This window comes from Pezoporus flaviventris, unplaced genomic scaffold (genome assembly GCF_033815535.1).
Source record: "Pezoporus flaviventris isolate CSIRO_AGI_PZ_B2104156 unplaced genomic scaffold, CSIRO_AGI_Pfla_v1 ptg000031l, whole genome shotgun sequence".
NCBI lineage: Eukaryota > Metazoa > Chordata > Aves > Psittaciformes > Psittacidae > Pezoporus > Pezoporus flaviventris.
In genome coordinates this window covers 65,121,655-65,139,960 of record NW_026892579.1, presented here as the reverse complement: position 1 = coordinate 65,139,960, position 18,306 = coordinate 65,121,655, and the positions used below count along the sequence as shown (strand labels likewise).

Here is an 18,306-nt window from a genome sequence, read left to right as displayed (position 1 = left end):
ATAGGTAGGTAAGTGACATGAATCAGTAGGAAGCATTTGCTGTTCTTTAATATTCAGTGTATCCAGTGGAAAACCTAAATCCCTCAAGGACACAGGGTTCCCATCAGAGGTGAACTAAAAGGGATTATAAAACTGTTGATACATTAAATCTTGTAAGAAATGGGAGGGATTTCACTTACAGCATCTTTAAATACTTCTTAAAATGGCTTTAACTGCAAACTGGATTTGTTTCTAACTCCGTAGCCAATTTTAGGGAAAGATCATTACCAGCCCGTGTTCTGGGTGGTACAACAGTTACCACTGGTAAGCCTGCATGCACTTACTTGACATCAGCCTGAAATTCCCTTTTGGAAGAAAGTAATAACGCTTTCTCTTTGCAATCCTGTGCCCCTTCCCCTCCAGTCATTTATGGGCCTCTGCAGTGCTGTAGCTCAGATTCAAGTGAGCAAGTGTTTGTTGGAGAAACTTGACAGGAGCAAAGCTGGGCTGTTGAAGGTAAAGAATTGTTACTCTTACGTTGAGGTTAGCAAGGAGAACTTCAGTGTTTTATAAAAAGTGTATGAATTAAGTATGCAATTTGAAACAAACTGACCAAAAAGAAAGGGCAAAATGCCTTTGGAAAATGTGGTTGACTCAATAAAAGGTTATTTTACATGCAGTTTGTTTTCTCCGTTAACTGATACTGCCAAACTAAATGAGTCTCTGTAGAAGTTAAGTTCTACATACTTCATCTTCACCCTCCACCAACCTATGGGAGCCTTACCACCCATAACCCCACATCATCCAGGAGCTAACAGAAGTGTGCTGTTCTTGCCCACAGGTGAGGTTTTCCCTGGAAGGTTTGCAGTCAGTTACTATCCCCTTTGCGCTTCAGTGAGGTTTGTTGTAGTAACGCAAAGGAACACCCCATAGTGACAAAGTAGATGTACAAACTGGTTACTAAGTGTTGTTTCAGGTGTCCAGATAGAGGGTGGAGAACAGCCTCTGGAGAAGTGTCCTGTTTTAGCATGTTTCTGCATGCTCAGAATGTAGTAGCCTTTTGTAGTAAACGTTTGAGGACAAAGAGCCTAACAGCTGGAATACAAAAATGATTAGGTCTTGGTTGATGGAAGGAACCTTTAAATAGAAAATCTAGGTTTAAGACATATGAGGCTGAACAGCTTTTTGGGTAATGACCTGTTTTGTGACAATTCAGTATCTGAGAATGGGCTGTTCCATGTGATTACAGCTGCCCTACAGCCCTTGTACTTCCTCACCAGCTCTCCCTCCTAAGAAAGCCCTTCCTCCATAGGGTCACAAGTGCCCACCCCTCGTGTGTTTTACTAGTCTCAGTTTTCTTGTGTCTTCCCACAAGCAGGAGCATTCAGCTGCACCAACTGCTGACTGCTGGTGGTACAGGAGTGACTTACTTGTATGTCCAGTGTCGCACCACTCACTTCAGATGCCCCAGAGACCTGTGGCAGTGGCTGCTGGGAGGGCCAAGGAGAAGGCAGTGAACTGAAGAGGACACATCTTTGGTGTTCTTGTTCCCTCGTGCCTGCACAGCTGTGGGTGTGACAACATGTACAACCTTTCTTAGGTTAAACCCATGAAGTACCTACCCTGCTGGTAAGGCAGCCTGGCGTAAGAAAGGGGCAGACAGCATCCCAGCTGTAAACAGCCCCCAATGGCTGTTGCTGCAGGTAGAGAAATCAGGATGTCTTTTTCCTTCCCCAGCATCCCTGCATTCCCATCTACACCGCATGTGCAGCTGACACCAGGGTTGTGTGGCAGACCTGGAAGTTCAGTTTCTGCACACAGTTACCTTGGAATGGAGAAAAAGAGAAGTTCATTTTACCCACAGCAGGAGTGTTCCCAGCACCATCAGCTGCAACAAACAGGGGCAGTCACCAGCTTACAGAGGCAAAATTCATTCTCGAGTGCTGAAATTCCTCCTAGACTCTAACCAGTAAACCCAAAGGATGCTAAACTCCTTTGTTATCCCCACCCCCTGAGCTGGAGGGAGCAGTTAGGAATCACACATCATTTAGTAACAGGCTGATGATAATAATACGATAGGATCATACATGATGGAATTACAGTATCATGAATGCAGCTTGTCTTCTAAACAAGTCCCCATGACGAGCTCCATACCCTGGAATTCTCCCCAGTATAACAAAGGGGAAAAATGACAGGAGGGAAGACAGATGTATGGAGGTTGTGGGAATGTGTTCAAATGTACTAGAATTCCTGTTTTAAGGAGACTAATGAGCACGGAGGACATTCCAGGGAGAGCAAACAGTATGCAATAAGCAACAGAGCAGAAACAGGAAGAGATAGATAGCTTTGCTTGTGATGTAGTGCTTTTATAATGTTAAGGTTCTGGACAACCACCTGGTCTCTGAGAAAGCCAAAAGGAAAACTGATTAAATGGGAAGGACAGGGTTTGTATGACTACAGCCAGAAATCAGTGCAGAGGATGGTCTCGACAGTCCTGAGCGCACAAGCCCAGACTGGCTGCTGGGGACTCTGCACAGTGAGAGCAGAAAGTATTCAAAAAGCTGAACTGTGAAGGGGTTTAAAGGGAGGTGGGAATTCCAGGAGGAAATGCACAATCACGAGAGGTGGGATGAGCCATGGAACAGCATGAGAGCTTGAAGAGATGAGGATGTCGGTTAAAGATGGGGTTGTCAAAGACAGGGATGAAAAAGCATCCTGGAATGCAAAGGAATGCAAGTCAGAAAATGATTTAAAGGGGAATACTGTGGAAGAAATGGGTCACATACAGAGCACGGAACATGAGGGACCCACAGGAAGATAAAGCAGCAGGGGCAGGCAAGGGTAGGGAAGAGGAGATGAGTAGTGGGGGAAAATTCCCAGTAAAAACTGCAGGAATACTGCAGGGGGGCAATGGGAAGGTGATGCGAGGGAGGAGCAGGAAGGGTGGTTACACTGCTGGAAGCCTGGCACCAGTTTTTAAGCCAAACAGTAGAAAAGGTGCTATTAAATTCAGTCAGTTGAGACCTACAGGATAAATAACTACAGCTCGCAACGTGCTCCATAGCATCTTGTAATGTTTGCTCAGGCTTTCTGAAGAGGCTGCAAAGGAGCTGCTGGCCTAACATGACTTAGATGTATCTTAACTGTGTAAAGGTGCTTGGCTTAAGGAGCCACCAAATCCCAACATCCCACAACCCTGAGACATCATATGGAACTGTAACTTTCAGGAGTCCTTGTTAATGGAAAAGCATTATAAATGGACTTCAGCTGGCATTCCAAATGCCACCAGACACCTGTATTTGTGAGAAAATAATTGACAATCCAATATAACTACTGACAGCACTGGCAAATGACATACATGGGTCTGCAGGAGCAAACAAAGGCCCAGGTCAGTGACCAGCTGAACATCAAAGTGCTGATGTTCATCTGGGAGCACAGGAGAGCAAGAAGGATGCAACACTTAAATACTGTTTGTACTTGGCACGCTTCACAAAGAGGGGTTGAAATAATGAGAAAGAAACATCACAAAAGACAGAATTCCTTGCTTTCATACCAGAATTACGATGTGACATCATCCTCTATGTGAAGCTGAAGCCACCAAAGGGCACTATCGGACAACGTCCCAAGGATCAGATGCACATTTTCAACAGGAGGAATTAAGTGAGATTACTCACCCAAGGGTCAGAATGGCTGCTCCAGCTCTTGAAGGTGTATCTTGAAGGTATCTTCCTACACACATCGTAATCCAACCGCAAATAGTAGGCTTGGTAGAAGCTGACAGATGAACTCTTGATACTCATTACAATCTATGGAGAAGTTGATCAGAAACAGTAATAAAATTACTCCTAAAGGGAGTGAAGCCATCATTACTTCATGTCTGAATAATAAGGAGACCAACTTAAGCACTCACCAGCATCAACACAGTGTCTAATTGCAGGAGTAAAAGTGCTGGTTAAGGGGAATATAAAGTGTAAACTTTAAAGACAAATTATTGCTTGTAGGTTAAAAATACTGAGAGTAGACTCAAGGAGAGTTAAGAGGAGCCACAAAAGCATCACATAATAGAATCGTAGAGAAGCAAATGATGCTCAACTACATTAAATGGTAGAATGAAGGAATTTGGAAGAAAAAAGGCCCAGATAGATGCATCATGAAGACAATAGAGAAACAAATGAGCTAAGCAACTGGAAAATGAAGCTGAAAATGGAGTTTAATCAGATATTAAAACCAGTATCATTGACAGTCTGAAAAGTCACATAGGAAATAATGGATATTGCTCGGAAATCACAGGAGGGACAGGGAAAGATGATAAAGTCATTCCAGCATTTGAGGGGTGCAGAAGCCATCAAGAAAGCAACAGCCAGAGGGAGCAGGCCCCTGGGCAGCAGGTGGAGGGGAAAAGGAAGCAAATCTATGGATGGTGCAGGAATAAAACAGGGCTAACACAGGTCAGAGTTAGGGAAATGAAGTTCCACTGGCTTCTGCACCTCTTTATGTTCCAACATAGGGGGGAGAAGGTCAACAACCACCAGGCCCTCTCAGTTGTGTGACTGAACATTCATGCAAAGTAAACCAGAAGTGGACCAAGCTTTACATTGATTATATACAACGGATCATCGTTCCTCTCTGCAGCCGTTTCAGTGAGCAAGTTGTCTTTGCTGGGAAATCCAAAGACTGAAGCCACATATTATAAACAAATGAAAAGTCATCACAATCAGTTTAATGAAGTGCACAGAATAGCAATTGATCATGTCAATAAAAATAAAACAATTAATTTTACATCAAGTGTGCTTTATTTCCTCCACAGGTATTCTGTTAAATAAAGCACCATATATATACTGCCAGGCCACAGCTAAAGAGGATTCTTTACAGAATCAAATTTCTTGTGGTTGTTTAGTATACAAGTAAACTTAATTTTTGATAATAAGAACCACAGCGATCTGAGGCAATCTGCCTCTATTATAAGGTACAAAACTGGCACAGAGGACACCATATTATACACAGTAAAAATGCCATAAGTTTAAATTACATCATCCAGGGCCAGGAGGCCCTGTTCTCCCAGACAGCCAATATTAAATGAAAGCCACTACAGTGAACTCTTAATTACATAAAACATACCCATTATCTGATTGCCCTTTAAGAAAGTGTACGGTAGATGCAAAAGAAAACAGAAAATCAAATGGAAACAAAAGAAAAACCAACCCAAATCTTGAGTTCTGCCTGACCAAGAAGGAAGCATAATAAATCTATCTTGCCATTCAAGCAGAGAGCACTGGACAAACTGAAGCACAAAACCAGAAATAAGCAAAACTTATACAAACAGCATTTTTTGGGGGTGGAGGGGAAGGAAGGAAGGAAGGAAGGAAGGAAGGAGAGAAAAATAAAAGAAAGACTTAAAAGCAGACATGCTCCATCTAATGTCAAGAAGCAGCTTGGTTTCCTTTTCCAGATATCCTTGTGACCACGTGAATCGTAGACTCAATGGTCCTACACAGGATGTCTAAAATGTCATGCTGCGGCATGTGACTAAAGAGTCCTCTGGAATGGCCACAGCTGATTGATAAACTAGATTCGGGGTCCTGGGATGGTAAGGCTTGACCATCACAGCCTCTCAGATCTGCGAGGTCGGATAAAACCGCTGAAATCGACGTGGAGGGGAACTCCGAGTCCTCCTCGGCTCCAATGGGATCCTTGGAAGTTTGCAGGTCTTTAAACTCTTTGCATTCTTCAAATTTACCGTTCCCTGCCTGCTCGTCCCCGTGCTGCGGCCGCGTCGCCAACATGATGTCTTCGGAAAATGAAGATGGAACTTCCATTCTGTACTCCTTGACAGAACTGTTCTCGGGGGAAGGAGGATCTTGCTCGGTGCCCGGGTCGATGATGGAAGAGTCCCGTGTCTCGTTATCCGAAGTGCTCGTCGGGGTCAAGGCCTCCCGGGGTTCAGTTTTTATGTCACTGATACAGCTATCTACAGTGTGCTCCTCGTCGCTGCTCACCCGCCGCCTCTTCACAGGAGTAGCTCCTTCATCATCTGCAAGGAACAGGGAAACTCGCTTAGGGAAATGACATGGAACTGTTGGAACAAGTCCAGAGGAGGCCACGAGGATGATCAGGGGACTGGAGCACCTCCTGTATGAGGACGGGCTGAGAAAGTTGGGGCTGTTCAGCCTGGAGAAGAGAAGGCTGCGTGGAGACCTCAGAGCAGCTTCCAGTATCTGAAGGGGGCCTATAGGGATGCTGGGGAGGACTCTTCATCAGGGATTGTAGTGATAGGACAAGGGGTAATGGGTTAAAACTTAAACAGGGGAAGTTTAGATTGGATATAAGGAAGAAGTTGTTTACTGTAAGGGTGGTGAGGCACTGGAATGGGTTGCCCAGGGAAGTGGTGAATGCTCCATCCCTGGCGGTGTGCAAGGCCAGGTTGGACAGAGCCTTGGGTGAGATGGTTTAGTGTGAGGTGTCCCTGCCCATGGCAGGGGTTTGGAATTGGATGATCTTAAGGTCCTTTCCAACCCAAACCATTCTATGGCTCTATGTTTTTCATGCCATACATACACCCAAATGTATTACATTTTTAGGCATGGAATTGCCTAGAATTTTAGCTCCATAATAAAATAATACTTCTTGTGTAGCACTGGGGATTGAAGCCAAGAAATGTTCCAATCTACTGTGGTGAGACAACAGTGTGCACATTAATCTTGTGAAAGTTTGTAAAACCTTAGTCTGAGTGACATTTATAAGAGAAAGCAAACCTTTAGTTTTTCTTTCTTTGGCTTCTTGCTCTTGTAGTGAGTTCCTCTGTTGCTGACAAGTTCTACATTTGCTTAAAAGCTCTTGTAAGGTTGGAATCAGGGCTGAGTTGAGCTGTTTGGGGGTGTGCACTGAAAGCAGCAAGGCAAGTGCTCGGAGGTCCTAAAAATACAGAAGCAAACCGATTTCACCAGCCTTATTTCAAACTCATGTTTGATTAATCCTACACAGAGATCCGTGCAAGGAGCAGAGGCTTCATGTTCTGAACATCCAAAAGATCAAGTTCTAAACATACTTACACTACTGAACTTTCCCACTCATTACTAATGTGCTGACTTTAACGTAGATCTGTCCTAAGTAGACAACAGTGCGCTGCTTAACGTAGGATGAAATCTGTTGCTGGGTTAGAATGTTTCTACCATTAACTATCTTGTTGGCAGGGGTCACATTTCCCACCAGACAGGTGAGGGTAACAACAGCCCCCTCTTTGATTAGAGCTTGGCACATGGCACTGAGGAGTTTCCAAGGGCAAATACGCTGTCTCCTAATCCATGCCAATGCTTGAAGGGCTTAGGAAAGACTCACCCCGTTTAAAGTAGAGCTTGCTTTGGAAATTTCAACTCTCTGGTTGCTGAAGTCAGATTCTAGGCTTTGATACTGATTAATTAGGTTCGTAATTAGAGTGTTGATTAAGTTGGCACAGTTTGCTTCAGAAAACACCTGCCCCTGGACCTGTGTAAAGAATATATTTTGTTTAAACCGCAACAAACACTGGAACGCATTCCTTGAAATAGAAATGACTGCTAAAAGCCACGTACCTTGAGAAGGAAGTGGGTCAGGAAGGTGTACACAATGTTGTTGTTAAGAAAGGTCCTTTCATCCATCAGAATGCATTTTATGTACTCTGCAAAAACCGGGTCTTCACAGAGGAGCTTCACACAGTTCTTGGACATCGGGGACTGGTGAAGAGACAGAGAGAAGATGGCAAAGTCATCCCTGGAGGTACAGCACTGCGGTATTGGACTGTTCTTACTGATAACTGTATTTCAGGTCAATCAGGTACCAGGATACGGTACAACTTAATTACTGTCAATTACTATTTCACATTCTCCTTTATGACATTCGTTCCGTGGGAATGCCAGTTTATTGCAGTCAGTACGTATCTGAAGGGCCAATGCCTCCTCATCTGTGAGCCAACAGGCACTGGGGACACAATGATGTCCACACTTGGAGATCTCCCAGTTTTTATTTCATCAGATCAGTGTTTAAGTTACATAAAAAGCTGGGAGCTCACTGAGGCAGGATGCAGCAGCTTTTGTGCGCTGCACAGACAGCCACATAACCAATGTCACAGGTTGCATTTACTTGATTTATCAGGTTTTATCACATGACAGAAAGCATCAGCAGAGGTATTTTTCTATTCAAAATACTGCTAGTCAGAATGATTAAACAATACCCACTAGTTACAGGTTGATCTCTGTTTCCTATTCACTGTATTTTGCCTGCGTTTCCATTCCGTTAGCTCTCAAACTCACTGACTCTTACCTGAGTCTGACAAAGCTCAGTCCAAAGCTTGGGGAATAGCGCAAGGTGAAGTGGCAAACCTTCATATGCAACTAGCACACCTGCAATTTTAGGAGAAAACAAGATAGCCTGTGAGAATTCACTTGGAGATACTCACCTCTTGGTAGCAGCAGTACCAAGGCCATATCATTTCACAAGGCCACGTTCTAAGCAGTTTTTACAATCAGACCCAGTGTGTGTATGTGTGTGTGAAGTTTTTATGGGGCATTTAATAAGTAGAGGTATCCTTTCATTATCCTGTGAAGTGTAAAAAGCTGAAGAGCTGGCTTTAGTTCTGGGTTTGTCACCAGGTTATTACTGCCTCAGTTTCACCTGGTCAGTACAGAACTTAAAGGCTTTAAATGGTAGGGGGTTGGAACTGGATGAGTTAAGGTCCTTCCTAACCCAAACCATTCTATGATTCTGCTCTATGATTCTAATAGCTTTTTTTAAAAAACAGCATGTAAAAGGGCAATCTTCTTTACTAGCCCTATCACCACTGTTATCTTTATCATTAACACAACCTATAGGAAGTATTAATAATGCCAGAGTGACAGCCAGAAGAGCGTGACAAACAATGAGCAGATAGATGGTTCAGGGGGATCAAAAGAACATTGCTACTATCACTGCTCTTTGGGCAAGATTAATATTGTTTAGAAGTGGTATTTAATCATAGTCAACAGCTTCTACAGGCAGAGCAAACAAAAGCAGCAGGTATTTGCAGGAGGTGGTTCATTCTGCTTAAGCTATTTAAGGATCAGAAGACTGAGTTTCTCTTGGAAGCAGTCTCCATCTCTCCACATAGATCAGAGGAAGACCTGGCTATACAGCTACCTTTCAGACAACTGAAGTGAGATGTTTCCCAGTGTCTGTGTCCCTGTAGCAACTGGGACAGTTTTGTGTGGCACTGGAGTCTGTGCCCCTGCACTTACCGCGCTGGGTAGCTCGGCTCATCCTGGGTCTGCGGTGGAAGGAATTTAAACCCCCCCATACTATGCCATTGGAGTAGCACATGGATGTAACGAGCCAACTCAAGGCAGGATGTGGTGCTGCAGAGCCAGCTGAATGGCTGGAGTCATCAGATAAAGCCACAAATGCCTTGTTCACACCCCCAAAACAGGTTTACATTGTGACGGGAGAAAACTCAAATACTGGTGGTCTCTACTGGCAGAGCTGAAACAAGTATTGGGTACAAACTCCAGGACTGAATGGTTGTAAGTGTAACTGAATGTTGTGATGGTTCAAAAAACTATGGGGTAAAATCAACCCAGGTTGGTATGAACAGAACTAGCGTTGTCTGGATAACCATGTACATCCCTCGGCAGGCTGCCAATAAGTACCATTAATTGCATGTCACTGTTGAGGATTCAGGGTCTGATCCAAAACCATTTAAACTGCCCACCAAAAAATAATGCAGCTGCAGTGAGCCCTGTATTAACCTCTAAATGTGGAAGGAGACTGAATTCTCACTAGTTGCCTCAGCTGCTCTCCGGACAGTCATGTAGGTAAGACCGTAAATACATCATACACACCAAACCACACTATTTGTGGATACAAAATAATGTCCAGAACGATATAGATTCTGAACATAAAACGTAGTGAAGTGCTCACAGTTATCACAGAACAAAATCCTTCGGCTGTTTCACCTTCATACTTACTCATTTTAACTAAAGTTTCAGTAAACTTTTCACAGTTGATTGCAACTCGACAGAGTAGGTGGATGAACTGATGGTAAGAAAAGAAGTAGTCTAGCAGCATACGATCGTAAACATCATCTTTGCCCTGAAGATTTAAGAGAGCTTCATTTAAACTACATAAGCAACTGGACAGCAACCAGGTTTCCTAAGCATCCAGCTTAATGTCACTGCACTTGTTTGATCATGTACTAGAGGAAACCCCAATGGGCGTTTCCAGGTGTAACCTCTGTCTCTTTGCTTTGGCAAGCACAACAGAGAGACTGGAGGAGGGATGGCAAAGCGATTCCCCCACCAGTGAAAACTTTCAGTGTAGGATTCTGAATCGACAGACTGAGAAGGTGCCAAGCTGTGTGAATCCCACATCTTGGAGATGACAAGGACGCAGTGATTTTATATCCCATACAGATACTTAGATACATACACATGACTGCTTTTTAAATCATCGCTTGTCAGTTATGATCTGTGGAAGTCAGGATTTTCTTAAGGCCAAGCTTCACAAGCTTTCAAAGGAGCTTTTTCAGGAATGCCTCAACCCAAATGATAAATATATGCCATGGGTTTCGTTTGCCAATAATTGTCGTGTATCTTGGATGTATACACTTAAAATGGCATCAGATTCTGTAGAGCAGACAGCCAAAAGGAAATCTCAAAAACTCAAGCAAATGAATGCAGCCTCATACAAAATGAATGAAAAAAAGAGCATGCACAATCACAGGAAGCTGTAATCATGGATGTGGTTTGAGGGGCTTAAAAACCTCCTGGTTCCTGATATATCTGAATTCATTACAAATACTGCGCCGAGGAAGTTGTGGCTGCCTCCTCCCCGGCAGTGTTCAAGGCCAGGTTGGATGGGGCTTGGAGCAAGCTGCTCTAGTGGAAGGTGTCCCTGCCCATGGCAGGGGGTTGGAACTGGATGAGCTTTAAGGTCCCTTCCAACCCAAACCATTCCCGAGTTTTTAAGTTCCAATATTTACATTATTTAGCGTTGCATCCACGACCTCTGGATACACAACAGAAAAATACCACTACAGACAATTTCTGGCTCTATGCATGTTTTAAAAGCTTTGGTTACACAGTAGACTTGATGGTGCACAAATATACACAGCATCATTCTGAAAGCTTTAAAAAAGAAGGGTTACTTACCCTACAGTAACCGTGCTTCTTCGAAATGTGTTGCCCACACAGATTCCCATCTACGTGCACATAGGCCCCATGTGCAGGAGATTGGATTCTTTCTGAATAGCAGTGTCCACTGGGGCTGTGCCTGCACCCAGTGTGTCCTTGCGACCACTGTACCTGAGGGCATAAGGGGTATGGCGGCTTCAACCACCACTCAATTCCTTCACCCATAAGAATCCCCTATGACAGGACTTGGAGTCAGCACAGGAGGAGGAGGACCACAGAATCTGTGTGGACAAAGCATCTTGAAGAACCACAGTTACTGTACAGCAAGTAACCAGTTCTCCTTCTTCAAATGATTGTCCATACATATTCCTTTTAGGGTGGGATTCACCTTACCTGACTTTAGCTATCTAAAATCTAGTCATTTCAGTATTCCCTGCAGTCAGTGGAGAGACAGACTCCTCTGGAGAAAGAGTCACCCCATCAGACTTGGGGGCCTAGGTCAGGAAGGAGAGGGACTACTTGTCTCCTTCCACAGGTAACTGTTTAGCACCATTAACCACAGAAAGAGCCAGACACCGACCTTTTAGATAGGCAAAGTTATGTGAGCTGAATCCCACCATTCCTGCACCTCTAGTAATGGCATGTTGTGACTACAAAGTAGCCCCACTAAAGCTGGCATCCCATCAGGAAGCCCAGAGGTGTGACAGGGACAGACTGAAAGCCCTGTACCCTACTTCAGGTGCTGGTATTTCACCCAAACAAAGAGCAGATCCCACTTCAGTCCTGCTGAATGGACTCTACCGAAACCTGAAGGATCTACTCAGGTGCCTGGTAATAAACTTTAACACAGCTTGAAACCCATCTGGACAGTCCCTGGGCAGCTCCTGAATTGTCTTTATAAATGCCACAAGCAGACTGGGAGAGTTTTCCTGAATACAAGGTCCAACCCCTTATCATGTCTGGAATATGAAGCTGTGTGTCACCAAGGGCAGGGAAATGGTGCTTCTGGAGTGCACATCTAGAATGGAGTATATGAGGACAACACATCTTGAAGAAGAATTACGCTTTGCTTACAAAGAAAATATAAATGCATCATGCTACTGGATTCTTGTTATACTTCTAGAAGATATGGGAAAACAATAGAGAAATGGCTACTGATGAGCCCAAAGCTTCACTTACCTTGCTGGCTTCCACCATGGTGGGCAAGAGGCACATGTTAAGTTCAGGACGTGGAGGACGAATATTGCTTTTTCCCCCTATTAATTTCAAATTTTCACGACATGGAAAATAAGGTCCAAGAGACACTGTAGTATAAGTTAGGATGAAACAGGGATATATTCAAAAGGTCAATATTTGGCATCAGCAAGGGAACACGATAGAGTAATAATAGCGTAAGAGAACTTCAAAATACAATCACTGAAATACCTACTTGGGATATTACTGTGGTGGTATGTACAATGATTGTGCTGTAGAAATGGAACCAGAGTATGTAGGAAATCATGAGGACTTAAAAGTACAAGCTCCTTGAGGACATCTACAAACAAAAAGTTGTTTTTGCTATTACATATTGTTATTTCTTTAACAGCAAACAGTTTAACTTCAGGCTCATGCATTTGCAAACTCGCTTTTGTATCACTCTTGCTGCACTTAGTGTGCACCATGGAAGTAGGCTCTAGTGTGAGTAACCATGGCGTGAACACCCCTAAGTCAAGATTCCCTTCACCTCTGCCACTGGGGGAAGACCAGCTCAGTGGTAGAGCAACCACCAGTGAGAGGTGTGCCAGCTTGTAGAAAGTAGAAGCTCAGTATAATTACCCTCTTTTCTTCTTAAACATACTGGGTTTGATGCCTCTAAATTGTCAAGTGGCAGCAGTCAGGAGGGCAATGAGAAAGGCACTCAAAACAAGGGGGAAATGCACAAAACCACAAAAAGTAATTTGGACACAGTTTTAGGCTTTTGTCAGCAAGCATAAAAATGCAGATTGTATCTACTAAATAGTATCAAAAAAGCCCAAAGTAGAACAAAACTAGATCTTTGTGAACTAGACCTTGTAATGCAAGAGAGACACATCTAATGTCTCCATCTACAACTTACAAAGACTAACCCATTCCATTCTGCAAGCTATTCAAGTTTTACTTGTGTTCTTATACCTCCCAGTAACAGATCATAAAGCACATAAAAGCTGTTATTCAGACCAACTCAGTCACCATGCACCCTTCTGAGTGGAGCGTTAGTATTTTAATGTCAGATTTGGGATTTGACTCTAAACTCACTGTCACCTGAATTCAGGAGTTATTATCCCTTAACATGCCCCTTATGAGGGAGAAAACTGGTCTCTCCAAACTAAGGCTGACTTGTTGGGGGGTGGAACTACATGATCTCAAGGTCCTTTCAAACCCAACCATTCTATGTTTTTGGCTATGATTTTTGTGCATGTCTACATGCCCAGGGAAGTGGGAATACTAATTTTAACCTGACAAAACCAGGATTATTTAGGACAATGGCAATAGGACATACTGACAAAACCAACCCCAATCTACAGAGTATCTAGGAAGCATCTGCAGTTGCAAAAACGTGATTTCAATCTCAGAGTGGGTAACTGCACAGAGCAAGTCCTCCCTGGCTGCAGTTACGCTGTTCCAACTTACCGATACAAGCATTCCGAAGCTCCGGAGGACTGTAGGAATTCAGCAGAGTTAAAAGCTTATGGGCAAATTCAATTCGTTCCTGCCATTGAATGAGAGCTTGCTTCACATCTGCAGGGACAAAACCCAGAGCAGTTCCTTGAGTTCATTTCTCATTAAATAAAGCAGAGAATTTTACTGCTGAAGAATCTCTTTTTCTTCCAGCACTATTTTAATCCATCTAGAAATCTGTTATATCTCATTTGTCTACTGCTCTTAAATTTGCTTAATCTAGTTTCATATCCTGCTAACAAATAACTAAGTACCAATTGAACAACTTCTAACAATCATATCCCCCACTGTACAGGAAGCTTTTAAACACAGACAATAAGCAAGATAAAATACTGGGGTTTGACTCATTTGAAGAGTTATGATCAAACCTTTTCTTTGAAGATACGGACGCGTGGACTTAAGAACGGAAAGGAAAATAGACAGAAGTTCAACCAGGTCTCCAGTCACATGGCAAGCTGTGGCCTCGTGGTACATCATGTGCAACGTGTTGAAGGACTGCAAAGAAAAAACAGCCAAAGCCTTTTGTTGACACATTAACAGACTTGTTTTACTTGTTACCATTTCTCTTTCTATCCTACAGAGACCACTCTGACATTTATTTGATGCCCAAAGTACCAAAATATACAGTGCCAGATGCAATCATAAAATTACTCAAAGATAACAGTATTTAAACAGTATTTAAAAGAGAAGAATTCTGAGTACAGAATTAGGATATTTACCAATAAAGAGTAGGGAACAGGGAAAAGGGACAGAAAGGGAGGAGAAAGAACAGATGAATAATGAGGTGTCTTTTGGAACAACCAAATACAACTGTTGGCCTGGACATGTGGCTCTGGTAACAAACACCGGGCAACCTTGTATGAGGGGTTAAATTGAAACTTCCCTTTTTGTTCTTCTCATCTGATCCATACAGATATCAGATCTTTATCATGTGCAGGCCAGAGGAAAACTGCATTCATAAAATATATGGTAACATCAACCATACATTTATTGGTTTAATCTGTACTAGAGGAAACCCCTACAAGTAGCTACCACCCATCTCAGCTCAGGAAATGAGTGTTTTGGTGAGCACATCCGATACAGCTGAGAGACAGCCTTAGTTTGTTTTTAAGGTAAATGCTTTGTATTAGTGGCTGAAAAGAATGACAAGGTTTTCACACATTTATCTAAGACCCAGTAAGCAAAGCATTATTTGAGAGAGTCTTTTTATACACCTGTAATCCCAATCTTTCTCTGCTAACATACAAAGTGATACTAGGGGTGTGTAAAGACAGACATAGGCATGTGAATTTTGGGGGAAAAAACTATGATTAATATAGATGCTACCCATTTTCCAAAGTGCTGCTTAAGGACCCACACTATGTGATTGTACATCAGACAGATTATTTTTCCTTTATAACTGAAGTATGTTCTGGGCATTTGTGATTGACAGAAATATTGGGAAGGAAAAGCAGCTTGTTTCCGAACTGCAGAAATTCCAGCACAAGACGTGAGAGAAGACATTTAATCTGCTGGTATTTCAAAGCCAAGAGAACAGTAACCTCACTCCCTGTAACACAAAATCTTGACATGTCATTTTCATATTAGAATCATAGAATAGTTAGGGTCGGAAAGGACCTTAAGATCATCCAGTTCCAACCCCCTGCCGTGGGCAGGGACACCTTACAGTGACACTAAAGGACACGTGGCCAACCCTGCTAAGTGGAAAACTTCTCTGGATGATCCAAATCCTTGATCCAGTGTTTTCCACCACGCAAAACACTTCTAGTGAATAAGTGAAACTATGAGCCCTGGTTATTTCAAGCTCTAACACAACACTAGTTTTACCTAGTTTCTCAAAATGTTTTACATAGGATAAATGGCATCTTACGTTACACATTATTCATAAACCTTACTACCCACTGCTGGTATGGATCAGGCTTAACTAAGCTGGTAAAGAAGTTCTTTTTATACATATACATGTACCTTAGTCTACTTACGAATTTCATGCATGGGTCAAGTTATAGCTCAGTTCCTAACTTTTTAGCCCATGCTTTTTGAATGTAAGCATTCACAAGACAAAGAGGAACAGATATTCTGCAGTCATTAACTACACTTAAGTAATCAACAGCCTTACATTGATAACAAGCTCCTGAAAAATTTTCAGATAGCACTGCAGTGTCTTCATCTTTCTACCTGCTTATTTTGTAATTCCAGCTTCTTCTGTCACACATTTCCCCAGAAAATACAAACCAGTGACATAAAAAAAGTTAAGAGAATTTTGTATATAAATCATATAAAAATGGGATTGGAATAAATCTCCAAGCATCACCTAGTGCATCCACGTGCCTTAAAGCAGACTAAATATCTTTATAGCCTTGACAGGTGTTTGCATCAAGTCCTGACAACCTCCAGTTGTGCTGGCTGGCACCTTCTGATTCAAACCGTTCCAATGGCCACAGCTACCCACTGGCCTTGCACCATGGACTTCCACCAGTTTATCATGTCTCCCTGACCACACCATTCTACACATGACAAGAAGGAGCTGAACCTCATTTATACACTTTCTTTAACACATGCAGACAATCTTAGTTTTTATTCTTGTACTCAAAAGGAGCTGTGTCCTTCCCCAGTTTGCACTGCCAGTATATTTAATAAACACATGCTCTCATCCATCAGCTCCATAATGGAAGTGTTGAATAGAATCCAAGATTATTTTTTTCCCCTCTATTTTGAAATAAGTCAGGTCTGGTCTCATGCCCCACATACCCATATACAACCGAAATACACTGTATGTGCTCCAGAAACACATTTTAGGTTTAGTCTCATCAGAAAGAATTCCAGCTTGTCTGAGTTCTGAGACCACTCCTCCTTGCAAACAAAAGCACGATAGGTAGGAAGAGTATGGAGAACTGCATCAGAAGTGCCCAGAAATATTAATCACAATTGCATTTGAGGATCCTTTATTTCTGTATTTTAACCTGTTGCCTTAACACTTCATAACTAGTAATAATTGTGTGTCTGTGTTCAGCTGACCTGTAACAGAGAGAATGACACCAAACCAGCATTAACTCACTCCTCTACACACCATCCATTGGTGGCTTTCCCTGTGTCTTGGGAACCAGGCAAACATTGTCCTGACCTTTTTACTACTAAAGAAATCTTACTCAGGACAACAGGAGAAGTATCAATGTGAAGAAGGCCAAGGCTGATTACTTCCTATTCAAGACACCTCTTACTAGCTGCACCTTTTTCCATAGGCTTAACTTGCATTCCATATGATACCATGCTAAAACAATTGATTCTATGAATTTAAAGCAAACATGTTGCTGGGAAAGAAGGAAATGACTTGATGAGAAAGCGAGATGTTTACTACTATTAAATAACAACTTACCTCAGTCATCAGGATCAATCCTCTATTGAACACAACAAGAAGTCTGTCTTCATCAGATTCTAATAATATTCTGAAGGCACTAGGAAAAAAATCCAAATATTGAGAACACTGAAAATTACAAATCATCCTGTCAGAATTCAGAATTCATTTTAAAATGCATCTCATGTCAACTTCCCATTAGCCAAGTAACTTATGAACAACCTTTACAGAAATACTGTAAGGATGCTGGGGGTGGACTCTTCATTAGGGACTGTAGTGATAGGACAAGAGGTAACGAGTTAAAATTTAAACAGGGGAAGTTTAGATTGGATATAAGGAAGAAGTTCTTTACTGTGAGGGTGGTGAGGCACTGGAATGGGTTTCCCGGGGAAGCTGTGAATGCTCCATCCCTGGCGGTGCTCAAGGCCAGGTTGGACAGAGCCTTGGGTGACATGGTTTAGTGTGAGGTGTCCCTGCCCATAGCAGGGGGATGGAACTGGATGATCTTAAGGTCCTTTCCAACCCAAACCATTCTATGATTCTATGATTTCCCAAATAAAGTCTGCAAAAATGCTAAAAATGAAGGAAAATAAAATACTTCAAAAGATGGAAGTTTATGCTTGTGAAATGATCTGCTTAAACGGCTTCAGTTAAGCACATATTTGTGCTTTCAAATGTATAAAAAGGTTTCTGACAGAAGATCTGATGCTTACAGCAGAACAGAAAATAAAGGATTATGCTACTGAATAGTTCCTCTCAATTCTTCCAGAGCATTTGGGAACACCTGGTTGGGACTATAATCCCTTCAGGTAACACAGGCCCATTTTCCTTTTCAAAATCATTTCAATACCTTGACAGTTGCACTTAACCCCCCGATTTTGATCCATTTACAGTCATACTGCAAATACCCAAACCAGTTTCAGATGTACAACTAAGGCTAAAAATGAGAAACTGCTTGGAGATACAATTCAATGAGACTGTCCCACAGGCACAACTCCTAAAAACCATTTCTGCCCCCACATAACAGATGTCAACGACAGCAGCTCAAATTACTGCTTTGCCCATCTTAGACTGGTCATGGTAGGCTAAGAATGGAATTTCAACTTAAATGCTGAAGTAGGACATTGACTGATTTGGTTTTAG

At 42.5% G+C, this 18,306-nt stretch overlaps 1 protein-coding gene across 11 annotated transcripts in view; it reads right to left on the bottom strand.

Annotated features, from left to right (window-relative positions):
* Nucleotides 1-4,171: 4,171 nt before the first annotated feature.
* Nucleotides 4,172-18,306, bottom strand: part of USP34 (ubiquitin specific peptidase 34) — a 137,036-nt gene continuing 122,901 nt past the window's right edge. For 6 of the 11 annotated variants that reach the window (XM_061461589.1, XM_061461593.1, XM_061461591.1 and 3 more), the window contains 12 exons: nt 17,185-17,263; nt 14,180-14,306; nt 13,764-13,871; nt 12,544-12,648; nt 12,294-12,418; nt 11,133-11,285; nt 9,951-10,074; nt 8,275-8,354; nt 7,548-7,688; nt 7,315-7,461; nt 6,732-6,891; nt 4,172-6,010 (listed from right to left, as the gene is read on the bottom strand). In XM_061461589.1, coding sequence (XP_061317573.1) covers nt 5,400-6,010; nt 6,732-6,891; nt 7,315-7,461; nt 7,548-7,688; nt 8,275-8,354; nt 9,951-10,074; nt 11,133-11,285; nt 12,294-12,418; nt 12,544-12,648; nt 13,764-13,871; nt 14,180-14,306; nt 17,185-17,263 — 1,960 coding nt within the window. In that variant the 3' untranslated portion in view covers nt 4,172-5,399. Of the gene's footprint in view, nt 6,011-6,731; nt 6,892-7,314; nt 7,462-7,547; nt 7,689-8,274; nt 8,355-9,950; nt 10,075-11,132; nt 11,286-12,293; nt 12,419-12,543; nt 12,649-13,763; nt 13,872-14,179; nt 14,307-17,184; nt 17,264-18,306 lie in introns of those variants that run through there. The other 5 variants (XM_061461595.1, XM_061461596.1, XM_061461597.1 and 2 more) reach the window with 3 other exon arrangements.